At 39.3% G+C, this 18,888-nt stretch overlaps 1 protein-coding gene across 2 annotated transcripts; it reads left to right on the plus strand.

The window, feature by feature from the left end:
- Positions 1–289: 289 nt before the first annotated feature.
- LOC125276005 (semaphorin-6D-like) lies at positions 290–18,646 on the plus strand. Of its 2 annotated transcripts, none has more exons than XM_048203402.1 (18): positions 290–440; positions 2,524–2,693; positions 3,302–3,431; positions 3,897–4,011; positions 5,065–5,122; positions 5,226–5,282; positions 5,695–5,796; positions 5,890–5,980; positions 9,857–9,982; positions 10,095–10,183; positions 10,300–10,517; positions 10,586–10,717; positions 14,778–14,933; positions 15,049–15,222; positions 15,311–15,439; positions 15,600–15,677; positions 15,774–15,832; positions 18,497–18,646. In XM_048203402.1, exons 2-18 carry the CDS (start codon positions 2,616–2,618, stop codon positions 18,556–18,558), a joined length of 1,854 nt encoding a protein of 617 aa, XP_048059359.1. In that variant the 5' UTR covers positions 290–440; positions 2,524–2,615; the 3' UTR covers positions 18,559–18,646. The 2 variants fall into 2 exon arrangements, with proteins under 2 accessions (XP_048059359.1, XP_048059360.1); XM_048203403.1 differs by lacking the exon at positions 18,497–18,646 and adding an exon at positions 18,339–18,473.
- Positions 18,647–18,888: the final 242 nt, after the last annotated feature.

Raw genomic sequence — 18,888 nt, forward strand, 5'->3', positions numbered from 1 at the left:
ATCATTATTATTATTTTTATTTAAATATAATACAAAAGGAAAGCAATTCCACAGGGTACATCAGAAATAACCCGCCACACACACACACACACATATATATATATATATATATATATATATATATATATATATATATATATATATATATATATATTATTATTATTATTATTTTTATTTAAATATAATACAAAAGGAAAGCAATTCCACAGGGTAAATCAGAAATAACCCGCCACATCTGTTTTGATTGGACGCAGGGAGTAAAGAGACCGCGCCACATGCAAATGAAGGGGCGTGTCTGTTGTATCTGTAGTCCCGCCTCGTTTCCTCTCGCAGTAGATTACACTGAATTAACAGCTCTGTGTGTGTAACTCACTCTCTGACGCTCAGATTTGAAGAAAACGCAGAAAATATGGAATATGACGGTTTTTGAAGCAAAACAGGTAAGTGTCAGTGTAGTTTTGTAAGACTGTGGTTAATTATTATGAGTAGTGTTTTTGAACCGGTCATGCGAGCGCAGATGTACATGAACGCATACGATTAAGTAAAGTTGGTTTTATATTCGCACATTCGGACTTCTGATAAATTCAGACTTTCCAATAAATGTGCAATAAATTGAATGTTTGCGAATTTTAAGCAGCGACATGATATTGACAACCAACGATTGTCAACTTACAACATTTTTCACAGTCAATCAAAATAGGCAACTATTGTTTTAATGGCATATTTACTTGTGAATGTCCACTGAATGTCCAATGTAGTGTGATTAACAAGGCTATTGAATACGGATGTCCGAATGTGCGAATATAAAACCAACTTTACCGAAGTAACGCATACGAGTTATAAATCGCGCCACAAAAGTTTTAAAAAGCTTTTAAACTGCGACCGTTAAACCGTCAGACGCGTAAACTCTTCAGTCAGTGGCGAACACTTCACAGAAACGCGGTGTTTGGAGAGCTGTCACGATTGTTTTAGGAGGAAACGGTGAAGATGCTGGAGGGTAAATGTGGTAATCCTTTGCTCTCTGAGGGGATCTGGGCTTTAAAGCTCATGTCTGACCATCTGCCCTCAGAAAACTGACAAAACACGCTTAAATTAGCCAGATACCGCCAGTCCGGAGAACAAGTCTGAAAAGTGAGTATATGAAATTACATCAACAATTCAGTCAGCTGGACCAGAACGTTCTTCAGTCATATACAATTATGATTTTGAGTATTTAAAAAAACACGTTTCAGTTCCTCAGTGTCGTTTGAGAAGGTTAGTGGTTTTGATTCAAGAGATAAGCTGTTTCTGGTAATAAAAACAAAGTATACTTAGTCATCAGTGTAATATCATGTATGTGTGTGTGTGTGTGTGTGTGTATGTATATATATATATATATATATATATATATATATATATATATATATATATATATATATATATATATATATATACTAGACTAATGATAAATCTAAGATAAGTTTACACAGCGCCAGAGACACAATGAGCTCATGGCAAACATTGTATTATTATTAATTAGTATTCTGACTCTTCTTAATGTTTCTAGGCCTGTCTCTTCATGTTAGGCTGTCTTGTTCTTGTATGCGTCTTCTGCATGTTTTCCTCCTTCTTCATCGTACGTTCCTTTCTCTCCCTCTATCCGTCTCTCTGCCCACTCCAGCATTCCTGGAACACTTGTAGAGTTTCTGTTGGGTTCTCTGATATCGGCACAGAACCGACGGGGTCGGAGAGAAACTCCCCTGAATTCCTCAACGTGAAGGTCAGGAGGGAGAAAGCTGGGGTCCAAGCGCTCCTTAACACGGCATTATAGTTTATCCCTAACCCTCACCCTGACTAACCCTGACCGTAACTAACCCTAACCCTAGAGCTAAAGCGATAGTTTCCCAGAAATTAAAAATCTGTCATCATTTGTTTGCCCTCAAGTTGTTCTAAACCTTTATGACTTTTATTCTTCTGCTCAAACACACACACAGACACACAAAATAATACATTCTAGTAAACAAACAGTATTGGTTACCAAACCAACTTCCATTTTCCATGTATTTTATGGCCAAAAAAACAAACATTTTCAAGCATTCAAAAAATTAAAGTGTAATACAACTTTAAATTTAGTCTTTTTTCTGTACATTCGAATGTGTTTTTCTGAGCGAAAAATAATGGCCTTTATAACATGATTTACAGAAGACACCCACTAAAATGTCATTCAGTAGTTTATATACAAAAAAAGTATTGACATTAAAATGCTTTAAAGGATTAGTCCACTTTTAAATTAGATTAAATTTAAATTAAACTTTTAAATTTCTAAAAACTCTGTTACCTTAAACCAGATCTAAAGTCCAGATAAATTTATCATTGTCCTGCTCACATTAAAATGTATTGTGTTAATTTAAAAAGTAATGTACAAGAATGACTCCGTACATCAATAATGATTATTTTAATGTCTTGATGATTTAGATGTCATAAGAATGTGCTAACTCAAGAGGATTTGTGTGCTGTATGTTTATGTTTGCATCTATTTATTAGGTGCGTTCCATTCGACCGTAAGTGGACTGCGAAGTGGACTTCACAGGGTATTTCGCCATCTTAAGTGAGATTCCATTCCGAAGGGAGCGAACATGTTCAGTTCGAAGGGCACTGTGAACGGCATAGGGAATAAGGGAAGATCGATACATCACTTCACAGGAAGTAGAGAGGTAAAATCACCCAACTGTCATTGCGCACCGCGTCACCAGTCAGAACTACAATGGAGCAGAGCTGTTGAAAGAGTTTTTTAACGGCTCTCCGATGGAGGAATTTACATTTGAATTTTGAGTATTCATAAATTTTGTTATTATAATACGAACGAAAGTATGAATGGTTATGGCCATGAGTGTATATTTTATTGTATGAATAGGCATGACAAAGTAAAAGTGTTGAAAAACAGCTGAGGCTCTGTCATTTGAATGTCATTTGCGTGGAAAAGAAAGCGCACAAGATGAGACCCAGATGGTGGATTAAGAATACATTTATAATGAGAATTTATTTTCATATGGCATGAGAGGCTACAGCTTCAAATCTGTTAAGAGTCCATTTTAAATTTGAAAGTAAATTATAATATCTATTTATTTGTTATATCATAATCACCGTCGTTGACTTTCTTTGATGACGTTTGTAGTGTGTTCCAAATGATTATTGTCAGCGAAGTCCACTTCAACGGATATACCATGCTCATGGAGTAGGGAGAAGTGAACACAGCGTAGGGACCCTGTCGAATGGAACGCAGCTATTGTCTTAGTATTTTTTATTCATTCTAACTCTGCAGATGACTGACAGGACATGGCGTTACTCTGTCGTCATGACGATGGTCTCTTTAGCCTGGCTCCTCCCTGTCATCGCTACTGCCACGCCCTTCCCCAGGGATCTGCAGCCAATCAGTGTGGTGGGACTGGAAGGTGAGTCACATGACTGACAAGAGTTCATTGTGCTGGTCAGATTCTGTCCTCCATCCAAACTATTTCTCTGCAAAATTTGTGTTTGTTTTCAATGGCCCGTCTTCAAAAATGCTGTTCTGTTGTAACTTTTTAAAAATAGTTTGTCTGAAGCAAAATGCATCTCTATATTTTTGCTCATAATTCTCCTAACTTAGTGGCTTTTAATCGTAATCGATGGCATATTTTTGCAAAATTTGTTTCCAACAAATGGAACAGTATTTTTTCTTTTCCCATTATTCTGACAGAAATGCATCTCATATAGCTACTTTAGTCAGCTAGACAACATTAATGCTAACACTAACATGCAGTAAAGTCAACTACATACAAACACCCAACGGCATTTCTGAGATTCAGAGCCTCACAGTTTTGTTGATCAGTTCAAGGGTTGATGTGTAAATTGACTGAAGTGTTTGTTGTGCTCCACAGACTCACTCCTGTATCCCAGTTTCCAGGGTCTGATGTCACACAATAACTCGGAGCGTCTCGGTCTGGACTATCAGCGGATGATCAGGATCCAGCATATGCTGTACATCGCTGCCAGGTCCTTCTCTCTCGCTGGTTTATTCCAGTCAGTCCGTTCACACGCGTTCCAGATAACTGAAGAGAAATCTGTGCACCAAAACACATGCAGGCTGGAAAAACCACTCGAATTATACTGAAGTGAACGTATGGATTCAGAGAAAAAATTTGACTCGAGTATCTTGTCAAAGCATGCTTGAGTGAAAGTAAAAAAGTACAACTTTAAATTTTTAGTATTAAAAAGTAGAAATAACCACTTTTTGTGATGCCCAGTTAGTGCTTCTGTCTGCAGATGTCTTTACATGGTTTATTTGAGGCATTTGGATGTTTTTAATTTATTAATCAGCATTTAATGTAATTAATTTGATTAAATATTAATTAATTGACAGCCCTAATTGTTACTCAATATATTTATTTACCTTAATATAATTACAATACCATTGATCTACAGCAATTATGTTTACAATGAATTTAACATTTATAATGTTTATTTAAACAGCAGTTGTTTTTGAGGTTTAAAACTGTAGTGGACAGTTACTGCTGACCAATCAATCAATCTCAGTGTTAAAAATTAAGTTATTTTGTCTTTTACAGAAGCATATCTCTTAACCTCAGAGATCAAAGTTCTGTTTTGAAAGGTTTATACATCCTATTTTTAAAAAAAAAAAAACTTTATGGATTTTTTAAAATTGTATTTTACTCCCAGAAGCATATTGTTGCACTCTATTGCTCAGCTAGAAAATATAAATAACCCAAAAAACCTGATTGGATAATAACATAGTGACTGTCAAACATCAGAACACCAATAAAAATTTAACAATAACTTTTCAAGTCGAAGTAAAATGTACTTTTTCTTTCTTTGGAAATGTAAAGGTACAAGTTATTCAGTTTAAATTACGCCTGAGTACAATAATAAAATAATACTTAAATACAATAATCAAGTAAAATTACTAATTTACACTCCTGATTCTATTAGTCTTTGATATATTTTGTCAAATGTATAATTTCACTGAAAACAGCTGGAGAAATCATGAAATACACAGTATGACTGTTTCTTGTGTTTCCATATGTTTAGAGATCATGTGTTTGTTGTGAATCTCACTGCGTCAGTGGATAGAATCATCCCACAGCAGGTAAACACACACACACACACACACACACACACACACACACACACACACACACACACAGGTGTAAGCTTCATACGTGAGGTCTGACAGTAATCTGTTCTTTCAGATTCTGACGTGGAGATCTACAGACGTGTCGATGTGTGCCTTGCGAGGAAGAAACAGCGTGAGTATCTCATTAGAGCAGATCTGAGATCAGATGAAGAGTGATAGGACACACAGCTGGACTAAAGATGTGTCTCTGCTGGGAAAGTGTTAGCTGACGAAGCCACACAGCCAGAAGAGCCACTGAATTTATTTTGTGTTGGACCACAAACCTTCAGAGACGTTTAACAGATGTTTTTCACTCAGAGAAGCTCATGTTGGGACTGTGTCTGCCGTGTTTTGCTCTGTTTACACCTTATGTTAAAATTAATCTCTTATGTGTTTCCTGTGACCACTTGTATTTGGATTTCATCTATGTCAACAAGTGAACGGATCACAAAACATTTGCTTCTGTCCATATAGACGGATGCTAACGGCAGGTGTAAACGGACTCTTGTGTGTTTGACTTTAAATCACCTTCTGTCTACTTTCAGGATGAATGTTATAATTACATCAAAGTTCTTGTGCCTCATAACGACGAGACTCTGTTTGCGTGTGGAACCAACGCTCTGAACCCCGCCTGCCGAAACTACAGAGTGAGTTCCCTGATTTCAGCTGCTTGTAATCAGCGCCATCTCATGGACAGATGTTTTAATGCTCACCCTGTTGTTGTGATGGTTTGTGGTCAGTTGAGTTCGCTGGAGCAGGTCGGTCAGGAGCTGTCGGGTCAGGCCCGATGTCCATTTGAGTCTCGCCAGTCCAACGTAGGAGTGTTTGCAGGTGAGCTGCTGAAACACACACACTACATTCACATCCAGTCAGGTGCTCAGCAATGTTCCCTCTAATTTTTTTTCTCGCTGAGCAAAACTTTTCTCTGTTGAGCGCACATTTTGGCCACCTGAGCAAAAACATACTTTATATCAGACCTGTACAATCAACGTAAACACACACACACACACACAAAAATGGTTTTATCATGCAACTGTAACATTTAACTTTAATGTGCCGTTTCTATTTTATTTCACCCTTGATGTAACTTAGTGATTTATTAAATAATATGTTTGAAAACAAGCAGTTCAGTCACTAAATTAAGCACATTTTAGGTTACTTGAGATTTTTTTCACATTGCTGTATTAACTTTACCAGTCTTTACCAAGAAATTATATTAAAAAATAATTTCTGTCCTCCTGCAGCTGCAGGACAGTTCAATTCTTTATAATAATATAATATGAGCAGTTACAATGATGGTTTGGGACAACCATAATGTGTTTTTGTACAGTCAATTATTAGCAACAGACAGTGTTAAACCATCAAAATTACATGTTTATTGCTTATGAATTTCCCAGATTTTATATACCAGGAGGTTAAGATTTTTCGTGGCAAGGAGCCCTAAACAATCCCCTTGTGAGATCAATTTTTTATTAGGCTTACATTATAATAAAATATAATATAATGTAATATTTAAGTATTTAAACTGATATACAGTATTATATCAGTTTAAATACTTCCATTTGTTTTAATATATTATATAGTGAAAACAAACTGAAGCATTTAAACAGATCTGATAGCTAAATATAAGAAAAGTGAACGTTAACGCGTTTATAGTTATCTAAACATCCCTGAAACCCACAGCACCACCACACACAAAAATATATTTAAACTGAAGTATATCACTTATGTATTTTGAGTTTGCAAGCTACACCTGTGGTGAAACAAGATAATATTAAAGGTGCCCTAGATTCAAAAATTGAATTTACCTCGGCATAGTTAAATAACAAGAGTTCAGTACATGGAAATGACATACAGTGAGTTTCAAACTCCGTTGTCTCCTCCTTCTTATATAAATCTCATTTGTTTAAAATACCTCCGAAGAACAGGCGAATCTCAACATAATACCGACTTTTACGTAACCGTCAGGGTGTACGCCCCCAATATTTGCATATGCCAGCCCATGATTGAGGCATTACAAAAGGGCAGGCAGTATTAACGTCTGGATGAAAGGCATTAGACAAGGGCAGAACGTCTGGATCTGTGCACAGATGAATCAACAGACTAGGTAAGCAAGCAAGGACAATAGCAAAAAATGGCAGATGGAGCAATAATAACTGACATGATTCATGATATTTTTAGTGATATTTGTAAATTGTCTTTCTAAATGTTTCGTTAGCATGTTGCTAATGTACTGTTAAATGTGGTTAAAGTTACCATCGTTTCTTACTGTATTCACGGAGACAAGAGCCGTCGCTATTTTCATTTTTAAACACTTGCAGTCTGTATAATTCACAAACACAACTTCATTCTTTATAAATCTCTCCAACAGTGTAGCATTAGCCGTTAGCCACCGAGCATAGCCTCAAACTCATTCAGAATCAATGTAAACATCAAAATAAACACTGTACTTACACGATTAGACATGCTGCATGACGAACACTTTGTAAAGATCCATTTTGAGGGTTATATTAGCTGTGTTAACTTTTTTTATGTTGTTTAAGGCAAGCGTGAGCTCTTGGGGTGTGGAGCACCAGATTTAAAGGGCCACACACCCTGAATCGGCTCATTTCTAATTATGCCCCAAAATAGGCAGTTAAAAAAATGAATTAAAAAAAATCTATGGGGTATTTTGAGCTGAAACTTCACAGACACATTCAGGGGACACCTTAGACTTATATTACATCTTTTTAAAAAAAGTTCTAGGGCACCTTTAAAATTGTACTGTTGTTCTGTAAAATAATAAAAATTCAATTCACATTTATTTGTAAATGAAATGTAATAAAACATTTTAATTGACACTAAATAGTAGGGATGTCCCGATCACGTTTTTTTGCCCTCGAGTCCGAGCCATTTGATTTTTAGTATCTACCGATACCGAGTCCCGATCCGATACTTCTATAATACATGAAAAAGAATAAAGAAGAGTGAAAAAACAGATCCAGGAACAGTGCTTTTCAGGTTTTTCAGGTATATAACAGTAGTTTTCAGGTACAGAAAATGGATAAAGTAATCAAATATAAAATATCACTGCATATTATCTTTACTGTATAAAATAAATAAAGATTAATCATTATTGAAGTTACAAAAACTATTCAGTCAAGAGCAGTGAGTGATTTCTTTGTTATTTGTTGTTTGATTTAACATTAAAAACAGGCAGCAGGAATAGTTTTTTCCCCTATAAGACATGCACGATCCAGTACATATACTGTTCCACATGCGCTGTCTTTCTCGACTAATATACGTTCACTTAAGACATAACCGACTATGTTTGCTAGAATACTCGCTAAGTCGGGCATGTTGACATAATTTTTGTATGAATTTGCCCGCTGAAGCGCAAGACTTGAAAGAGAACTCAGTATTTGCGCGCTGACTGAAATAAGCGTGTGCGCGCTTCGGATGAGCGCACACAAATCTTCTCACAGCGCGTGCGAGTTCTCTTTCGCGTCTTGTTTTTGAAGGTTTAAATCAGCAAGGCTTAAATGAGTTAGTTTAAACACAGACAGCAACTTGTGCTGTTCAGGTCTCACCTGCGCTCGTGCGCTATCAACGCCCGGGTGATGACGGCGTACATGACTGGACATTAGAGCAGACGGCACTCGCAGTTAACAGTTTGCAAAGAGTGACTGTTTTGTCCACGCTTTCTGATTATTGTTGTTGTAACGTTTTGCGCATCCATCGACTGAAACATACATTATTTGAACTCTGTCTGTTTTCCACGTTGCTATTTTAAACAAACCGTATTAACCAATAGATGCGTCGTCATTCGAGATGGACCGCGGTGCAAGTGCGTACCGAACCGTAAGTGGAGAACCATACGGTTCGATTTTTTACCGAGAACCGTTGCACCCCTAATACATATATATCCGAGTCCTGATCGGGAGGTAACGTCCGATTCCGATCGAGTCTGAAACCACGTGATCGGGCCCGATTTCCGATCACGTGATCGGATCTGGACATCCCTACTAAATAGTAATATATTTCTTTGATTTGTTTATTTTTACAATATAAATAATACCTTATGAATACTATTATTAATAAAAAAAAGATAAATAAATAACATTTTATTTGACATTAAATAGTAATATTTCTGTATTGATTTGTTTTAATTTTTACAATTTAAATATTACTTAAAAACAGTGTTTTGATTCATAATAATAATAATAAATGAAATGTAACATTAACACTAAATATTAATATATTTTTATTGATTTGTTTACAATATAAATAATACATTAAAACTATTTTAATTATTATTAATAATCAAATGAAATACGTTTAATATTACATTTTATTTGACATTAAATGGTAATATATTTGTTGATTGTTGTAATGTTTATTTTGTATAATTGAAATAATGCATTAAAGCAATATTTTGATTTTGTATTATTATTATTAATAAAATTAAATAGATTTAATAAAACAGTTTATTTTACATTAAATTGTAATATATTTCTTTATCAATTTGTTTAATTTTTAACATTTAAATAAAACAATAAAAACAGTATTTTGATTATTTATTTATTGTATAGTCATATTGAATGTTTTTTTCTGTAGCCGATCACCTGCCTGTGATTGATTGATTAAATTGCTTTTGATTGGCAGTCTCACATTTTAACCAGAGACCTGCGTTTGAGTCTCTTCACTTCATGTACGTTTCTATTTCAGGCGGTCATTTCTATTCTGCCACAGTGGCGGACTTCCAGGCGAGTGACGCAGTGATCTACAGGAGTTTAGGAGAAGAGGGGCGGCCCTTCCTGCGTACGGTCAGATATGACTCCAAATGGCTGAGAGGTGCTGCTTTAACTTCATCAAGATGTTTACATGAACATGAATGATTCCTCAGATCATGTGTGTTGTTGAGGAGAGTCAGACGCACCGTTTTCAGCTTTATTTGTCTCTGCAGAACCTCACTTCCTGCATGCTGTAGAATACGGCAACTATGTGTATTTCTTCTTCAGTGAGATCGCAGTGGAGCACACCGCCGCTGGGAAGGTAAATCATGAGTCTGTGCTGTTATGAAATGAGATCCAAACAGAAGCATTCTGTATAAAAACAGTTGAAATGTTCCTGTTAGTCATTCTCCTCATTTCTCTTCCTCGTTGGCGTAGGTGGTGTATTCACGAGTGGCTCGCGTGTGTAAGAACGACGACGGCGGCTCCAGGCGTGTGCTGCATCGACACTGGACATCGTTTCTGAAGGCACGGCTGATCTGCTCAGTTCCTGGAGACACGTTCTTCTACTTCGACGTGCTGCAGTCCGTCACCAACGTGCTTCTGATCAACCAGCGGCCCACTGTGGTCGGAGTCTTCACCACACAGACCAACAGGTACACACAATCACAACACACACTCACAGAAACACCGTATGTCTGTTAACTCTGTCTGTGTGTCTCAGCATTCCCGGTTCAGCCGTCTGTGGGTTTTATCTGGATGACATCGAGCAGGTTTTTAATGGGAAGTTTAAAGAGCAGAAGAACAGCGATTCGATGTGGACGTCAGTGCCTGAGGAACACGTGCCCAAACCACGGTGAGATGTTTGTGATGAGAAACGTCTAGGTTACTATTGTAACCCCCGTTCCCAGAAGGAGGGAACGGAGACGTTACGTCGATACTGACGTAATGGGGTCTCGCCTGGGAGCCCAGTCACCTCCAAGGATACAAAACAAGCCAATCGGAATTGGCCAGTGAGATTTACATGCGGGACCACACCCCCGGCATCCGGGTATAAATAGGGCTGGAATACTCGCCTTCATTCATATTTTTGCTGAGGAGCCAAGATAGGTATCTGGCCGCTCAGCGGTGACTCGGAGCTATGGCAGGGGAACGTAACGTCTCCGTTCCTTCCTTCTGGGAACAGGGGTTACAGTAGTAATCTAGACGTTCCCATTCAGTCAGTCACGTTCAACGTTACGTCGATACTGACGTAATGGGGTCCCGTGGAAAACGCCATAGCAACTGAACCACGTTACGAGTGTTAGGGAGGCAGATGCTAGCAGGCTGTAGCGTGCCCAATGCAAGTGCGGCCCATACTCGTAACCCTTCAGCGCCCAGAGCAAGCCCAGGAATGTCTTCCATACCAGTGGGATGGAGAGGACCGGGCATTACAGTGGAGAGGTCGAAGCTGCTGTTCCTTACCCACGGGGAAGAGTGCTTCGGAACTCAGTTCCCCCTTTTTTCAGCCATGACCAAAACGCCAGGAAAGCGTTCCCCGAGGAGGGGAAAGCTACGGAGACCACACCCTGCCCGAAGGGAGGTAATGTGTGGAAAACACATATGGACTGGCCTGAGGACAGTAACGGAAGATCTCTGATGTAGGTCCTACCTTCCGGGAGGAACATACTAGCAATCAGAGATAGGGCAAAACGAAGCCGCCCAGGGAAAGACACGGGTTTACCATCAGGGAAACCGTACCGTGGACAAACACATATGGGATTACCTGGGGGGAATCACAACATATGGGCATCTAGCCCAGTACAAGGACAGACCAATCGGGCATACACACGAGTACTGGGCCTAGTGCCGGACGCCTCCGCCGCGTCTGGCTGCCGCATGATGCAGGAGGAACTCCACAGGGTTCACCGTTACGGGGAACTGAACTGAGGAGCGGGAAAAGTGCTCGCATTCCCTCTCCCTAGGGAAATGGCACAGCAAGCGGACACCCATGGCTATCTACGAGTAGACAGCACACGGGTGGACACCGGTTCTACTCGGAGATTGTAATATCTCATGAATGTATTCGGTGTCGCCCAGCCTGCAGCTCTGCAAATGTCTGCAACAGAGGTGCCGTGTGCCAACACCCAGGAAGAAGCAACACCCCAAATGGAGTGAGCTTGCAACCTGAGGGGGCATGGCTCGTCTTGCGATTGGTACGTCAAGGCGATGGCATCCACTATCCAGTGGGCCAACCTCTGTTTGGAGACAGCCTTTCCCTTCTGCTGACCTCCAAAACAGACAAAGAGTGTGCGGTCCACGTAAACGCGCAGGGCACGAACGGGACACAGCAACGCAAGGGCTGGGTCTGCCTCCTCTGGGGGCAGTGCTTGCAAGTTCACCACCTGGTCCCGGAAGGGAGTGGTGGGAACTTTGGGCACATATCCAGGCCGGGGTCTCAGGATAACATGAGAGTAGTCCGGCCCGAGTTCCAGGCACGAATTGCTGACCGAAAATGCTTGCAGGTCCCCAACCCTCATGAAGGAGGCGAGCGCAGTCAGGAGCACTGTCTTGAGAGACAGATGTTTCAGCTCAGCTGACTCAAGGGGCTCGAAGGGAGCTCTCCGTAGGCCCGTGAGGGCAACAGAGAGATCCCAGGAGGGAATGAGGCGAGGCCTAGGGGGATTTAACCTCCTGGCGCCTCTGAGGAACCTGATGATCAGGTCGTGCTTCCCTAGTGACTTGCCATTGAGCACATCGTGATGTGCTGCGATGGCAGCCACATAGACCTTCAGGGTGGAAGGGGACAGCCTCCGTTCCAAACCCTCTTGAAGGAAGGAAAGCACAGCACTGACTGGTCATTTCCAGGGGTCTTCCCGGTGGGAAGAACACCACTCAATGAACAGACTCCACTTCATGGCATAAGCACACCTCATAGAGGGGGCTCTGGCCGAAGCGATGGTGTCAACTACCGCGGTCGGTAGGCCACTTAAGTCGCGGGTGCCATATGGTGCCCTGCCCCTGAGAAAGGAGGTTCTTCCTCAGGGGGATGCGCCAGGGATGGGCTGTCGCGAGGAGCATGAGTTCTGGGAACCATGTCCGGTTGGGCCAGTACGGCGCAACTAGCAAGACCTGCTCCTCGTCCTCCCTGACCTTGCACAATGTCTGTGCGAGAAGGCTCACTGGATCGGCCCCAGATCAGCTGGACCGCCTGGGGGTGGAGTCTCCATTCTCCCGGGAGCGTGAGCTGTCGTGAGAGAACGTCGGCCTCACGATTGAGCTCGCCCGGGATGTAGGAGGCGTGCAGCGACCTGAGTCGGCGCTGACTCCACAAGAGGTGATGGCGGGCGAGTTGCAACGGGAACGTAGACCACCCTGATGGTTGATGTGTGCTACCGTCGATGTGTTGTCCGTCCGGACCAGTACATGCTTGCCCTGCAGCAACGGTCAAAACCGGCGCAGCGCAAGGAATACTGCCAGCAACTCTAGGCAGTTGATGTGCCAGTGGCGCTGGGGTCCTGTCCAGGAAGATCAGCCTATCGGCTCCGAAGCAAAAATATGAATGAAGGTGAGTATGCCGGCCCTATTTATACCCGGATGCCGGGGGTGTGGTCCCACATGAAAATCTCACTGGCCAATTCCCATTGGCTTGTTTTGTATTCTTGGAGGTGATTGGGCTCCCAGGTGAGACCCCATTACGTCAGTATCGACGTAACGTTGAACGTGACTGACTGAATGGGAACTCACTTTCAAAAAACAGGGAGAATCTCATTAAACCTGTCAGAAACAGATTTCCCAAAATCAAAAGGGAAAAATTAAGAAAAAGCATTTTGCAGACATATTCAAATCATAGGCATTTTAAAAAAAATAGGGCTGGGTATTGACACAATTTTCACAATTTGATTCGATTACTATTCACATGCATTCAATTCGATTGCAGTTACAGTAAAAAAAATCTCTCCACTAATGCTGTAAACTACACATGGGAGTCACCTGGTACTACTATAATAATATTGAAGGTTAAATTAACTTATTTATATACAAACACTTAAATTACACTCAATGTTTTTATTATAGATAAAGTTTAGAATTACATAATCATATTTCTACTCCAATTTGTTTTTTTGAAATATAAACATTTAAATCGCGGCTGTCATATCTAATTTATTCAAACATGCATTAAATATTGAAGAACAATAAAAATTATAATGAATATGTAACGGTGCATAGCTATATTTATCAGAATGTTGCTTTCTAGAGCACTTTTCTAGCTGACTAATGAGTTTATGGTCACTGAATATGTTTTTCTGAGGTAAATGTGACGTCACGTGACATTGTTTACAAGCTGTTTTATTGACGTCTTTCCGAGGTTGAAACACTGATTGAGCGATTACACGAGACATGATACGGATTTCAGTAAGTTGTACTGTATGTTTTAACATACCTTCAGATGTTCATGCATGTTTATTTTGCTTGTTTATTATGCTTCTCTTTAACTGAGGCGCTAAAGCGATCTGTCACGCCACATTAAACAGCGCCAAAACTGTATTTATTTTCTGAATCTCATAATAAGATGGACGTCATTTGAGACTTTGCTTCATATCAAAAGTAACAAAGCACAAAGATTATTGCGATTTATTGGATGGGAGGTGCTACATATTCTGCTCATTCATCAACTGAAAACAGACTAGACTAATCGATTCTTGGGATTTAAGAATTGATATTGGTTCGTAAAAACGAGAATCAATTAAAATCGAGAAATCAATATTTTTTACCCAGCCCTATTAAAAAACTGATAAAAATGACTAAAAACATACACAAAGTAACGTTTTAACTAATATTAAAATGAAAACGGAACATATAAAACAAAATAATCTGTATCAATGATAGTAAAGTAACACTGGTCTGTGTGTGTGTGTGTGTGTGTGTGTGTTCAGTCCAGGTTCGTGTGCAGGTGAAGGTTCGGCGTCCTCGTTCTCGTCCTCTGTTCACTTCCCAGACTCTGTGCTGACATTCATTAAGACACACCCACTGATGGACGAGTCTGTGCCGTCAGTCAACAGCCAACCACTGATCACCAACACCACCAGCAGGTACTACACACACACACACACACACACACACACATACACACACACACACACACACACTCACACACACACTGACCATGTGATTCTGTCATCACGCTCATGAGCTTGTATTGTGCAGGTATAAACTGACTCAGATTGTTGTGGATACGGCGGCCGGGCCTCATAAGAACCGCACCGTTGTGTTTCTGGGCTCTGAGGACGGACGGGTTCTGAAGGTTCTGACCAGCATTCAAGGCAACAGCTCTCATGGATCCAGACTACTGGAGGACATCGATGTGTTCAACCCCACGCAGTGAGTGTCTGAATTACACTTCTGCTTGTAGATCAACATGACTTTGTTTCCTTGTCGTACTGATGTGAACCCGAACATCGTGTTGCAGGTGCAGCGGTGAGCGCAGGGTGTTGGGTCTGGAGCTGGACAAGGAGCATCACGCTCTCTATGTGGCGTTTTCCAGCTGCATCATCAGAGTTCCTCTCAGCCGCTGCACTCGACACGCCACCTGCAAGAGGTGAGACCAGGTCACATGGGGTTAAATTACCTGTGCTTACTTCATGGTGAATATGTAACGAATGAAGTTTACATTAAAATACTAGATTTACCTTGATAAAACCTGCAGAGACTCTGTAACCAGTGAAGATTGTGTCTTTTATCACTCTGTTCCTCCACAGCCGCTGTCTCTACACACATGACCCATACTGCATCTGGCTGCAGACGGGACGCTGCGCTGACGTGGCTCCAGGATTTATGTAAGAGTGACATCACTTCCTGCTGCATGATCACTGATTGGTCATATCACATGGAGCCCAAACTAAACTATCTGTCTGTGTTTTTGTGATGAGCAGGGCAGGTTTTGAGCAGGACATCGATGGTGACCAATCACATTTATTTGACACATGCACTGGTAAGTGAGTCTGTGACGCGTTACAGCAGTGATGCTTCAGTTGTGTCATATTTTAATGTCACATGCACTACCAGTCAAAAGTTTGGAAACATTACTATTTTTAATGTTTTTGAACGAAGAATAGAAATAGAAATAGAAATAGAAATCTTTTGTAACAATATACACTACCATTCAAAAGTTTGGGGTCAGTAAATTTTTTTTCTTTCTTTTTTTTTTTTTTTGAAAGAAATTAACACTTTTATTCAGCACGGATGTGTTAAATTGATAAAAAGTGATAGTAAAGATTTATATTGTTCGAAAATATTTATATTTTGAATAAATACTGTTCTTTTCAACCTTTTATTCATCAATGAATCCTGAAAAAAGTATCACAGGTTCCAAAAAAAATATTAAGCAACAGCAGCAGACAGATAAGGAGACATATGAATGAAGTTCCAATATGACGTTTAATATAAATAATACAAATGGGAAGAGATAACACACAGTAATCATAAACATAACCAGACCAACTAAAAGGGAACACACATTAACTTAAAGATAATAAGGTGCGCAAACTGAATAGAATAACTGTTCTGATGGTAACCATGACAACTAAAAAGTGATGGGAGTCTAAACAAAGGTAAACAGGAATAAATGAAATACAAATTAAGAGTCCATGAAACTAAACCTAACTGAACATAACTGTGACATTATGGAAGGTATATTTTGTCAACTTTAAATAAACTGGTAAGATGATACAAACGAAAATGAAAACCTGAATTACCATTTCATTTGGTAAATTTTATATACTGCAAGAAAGTATTTCATAGTTTCTTAAGTTAATAAGGAAGTAAAGCAGCTCACCTGACTAATGTTCACTCACCTGGATTAAAATATTAGGTTACAGGTTCCCGACATGTTCATGTTTTCTCATCAAGTGTTTGCCCACAACGTAAATTCCATTAGAGGCACTATTACTATTCAACACTTTGATGCTCGTTTTTTTCTGAGTTAAAGAATCTTATTACTTCCTGATGTAAAATGTCACATGGTAAAACTCTGAAAATACTTCTGGAGGCAAAAGTTGCCAAACCTGTTTGAAAAAACAAAAAAAAACAAAATAAACCAGCAGATCCAGTTAATAAAGAGTTCAGTTATGAGAGAGAGACTAGTAGCTCACTAGTTTAGATCAGTAATCATTTGAGGCCTTTAAGAGATTTTTAATCTCATGAACATTAATTAATTATGCACAAATAATATTATTTTGGATCCAGAGGTTAGCATATTTATTCTTTTCATGTAAAATGTTAATAAAAACTTAATAAATATACAGAAATCGCTTCTTTGTTATATAAAACTAGTTCTCGTTACACAGTGATCTGAGGGAGTCATTAAATTTAGTAACTAGTTTAAGGGGAAACTAACATTTTTTAGTTTTCTCAGTTTGTGTAAATTCACTTGTAGTTCACTTGTTGTTTATTTTCATAACACTGCGACACAATGAGCCCTGCCAGAGCAACTGGGATTTAAACTTGCTAGTGTCTTCTGCTAGGTAGCTGCACATTAAAAAACTATCCATCTGTCTTGTTTTGAATATACACTAAAAACAACTTCAGTATAACTTTTCAGTATAATTAGAAAAAAAAATCAGTGATACCTTTTATTTTGAAAGGTTTTTTTGGCACAATTTTTCCTCTACATAATGCTGATATGGTGACTAGTAAATAAATGAAGCTTCATCATGCTTGCATATTTCAAAACTTTTAAAACATGTTACAGCTCGCGTTAGGTTGGGTAACGCTCTTCCCTGGTTAATGCATGGATCAACATTTACCTAAAATATATTGTAACATAAATATTTTCATTTTTTAAAGCAACTATTCAAGTATCAGTAGATGTATATCAAGAGTGGAAACTGATTTGTTTGTGATTGAATTTGTGATTTCGCTACAACGGAAAAGCACAGAGAAGCACGTTACTTTACGCCACTGAGAACTGCAGTGACATTCAGAAAAACACAGCCACACTTATTACAAACATGAACTAAAAACATGAACATGAAAACTCCAGCTCCACAACTGAAAATGCCTTTATGCTTCTGCTATCTGTGACACTTAAAGGTTCTTCTGATTCAAAATTTTTTATTTATAATTTTATTTATTTTTATTATGATCTTCCGCTATAGAATCACAGTGCTGCTGTAATCAATAATGTAAATCTAACTCAGAGATTGGGCTCTAAATGAGTTCAGTGATTCAGGTCAAACAATGATTAAGTGAAAACATAACCAACACCTGATCATTTCTTTTTGCTTGTCTGGCTGTTATGACTGAGTTAACAGCCCAAACAAATTCTAATATTAATAAGGCAAGGGTCAAGAGCCCAACTAAAGCAAACACTCATCTCCACGATGGTGGCTTAAAAATTGTGATTTTTCTCCTTTGGTGATTGTGCGTGTTCGTCTATATCGGATGTTCAGAAGACGTCCAAAAAAGACGTCATAAAAACTTTCATTCTGGCCCCTCAGTGGACGTCTTTTCAACCTGAGACAAGACCTGAAAAAGACGTCTTCTGGACGTAATTTGCTCAGTGGGGAGGTTGGGGAATTCATGCGCCAAACATACTTCAAAATCTACCTTTTGAATGGCCAAGTGCATGATAACTAACACCTGTCTCTAATTCCAGTAACTGGTGAAGAGACGGGATATAAGCACCCCATGGACCTAGGACAGGGAGAGAGAGACTGATTCATGCTGTGGTGTATTGTGTTTGAAAGAGTGCCCAAAGATTTTTCTTTGTGTTTATTTTGGTTAATAAACTTGGATTATTCGCTAACCCTGACTTCTTTGTGCTTCTTTATTTGAACCCTGTTACAGTATACAGTGCCAGCTTTTAAGAAAGTTAGATTTGGAAACATACTAGTATAGAGGTGAAATGCAGAAAATAAAAGATTTGTTTCTTGTCTAAGTACCTTGTTTTTTTTTAAGATTGTGATCAAGCTCAGTTAGTGCTTGACATTCTCTATTTTTACCTTTAGCGTACCACCAAATTTCCTTATGTACCAGCAGACTCCAGTT

Source organism: Megalobrama amblycephala, linkage group LG9 (genome assembly GCF_018812025.1).
Source record: "Megalobrama amblycephala isolate DHTTF-2021 linkage group LG9, ASM1881202v1, whole genome shotgun sequence".
Taxonomy (NCBI): Eukaryota; Metazoa; Chordata; class Actinopteri; order Cypriniformes; family Xenocyprididae; genus Megalobrama; species Megalobrama amblycephala.

Bases quoted from the DNA above. Each gene is read 5' to 3' on its own strand.
- LOC125276005 (XM_048203402.1), top strand. From the start codon at position 2,616: ATGTTCAGTTCGAAGGGCACTGTGAACGGCATAGGGAATAAGGGAAGA. The intron at 10,184-10,299 runs GTAAATCATGAG...TCGTTGGCGTAG, and splicing joins AGCACACCGCCGCTGGGAAG to GTGGTGTATTCACGAGTGGC. The intron at 15,223-15,310 runs GTGAGTGTCTGA...ATCGTGTTGCAG, and splicing joins GATGTGTTCAACCCCACGCA to GTGCAGCGGTGAGCGCAGGG.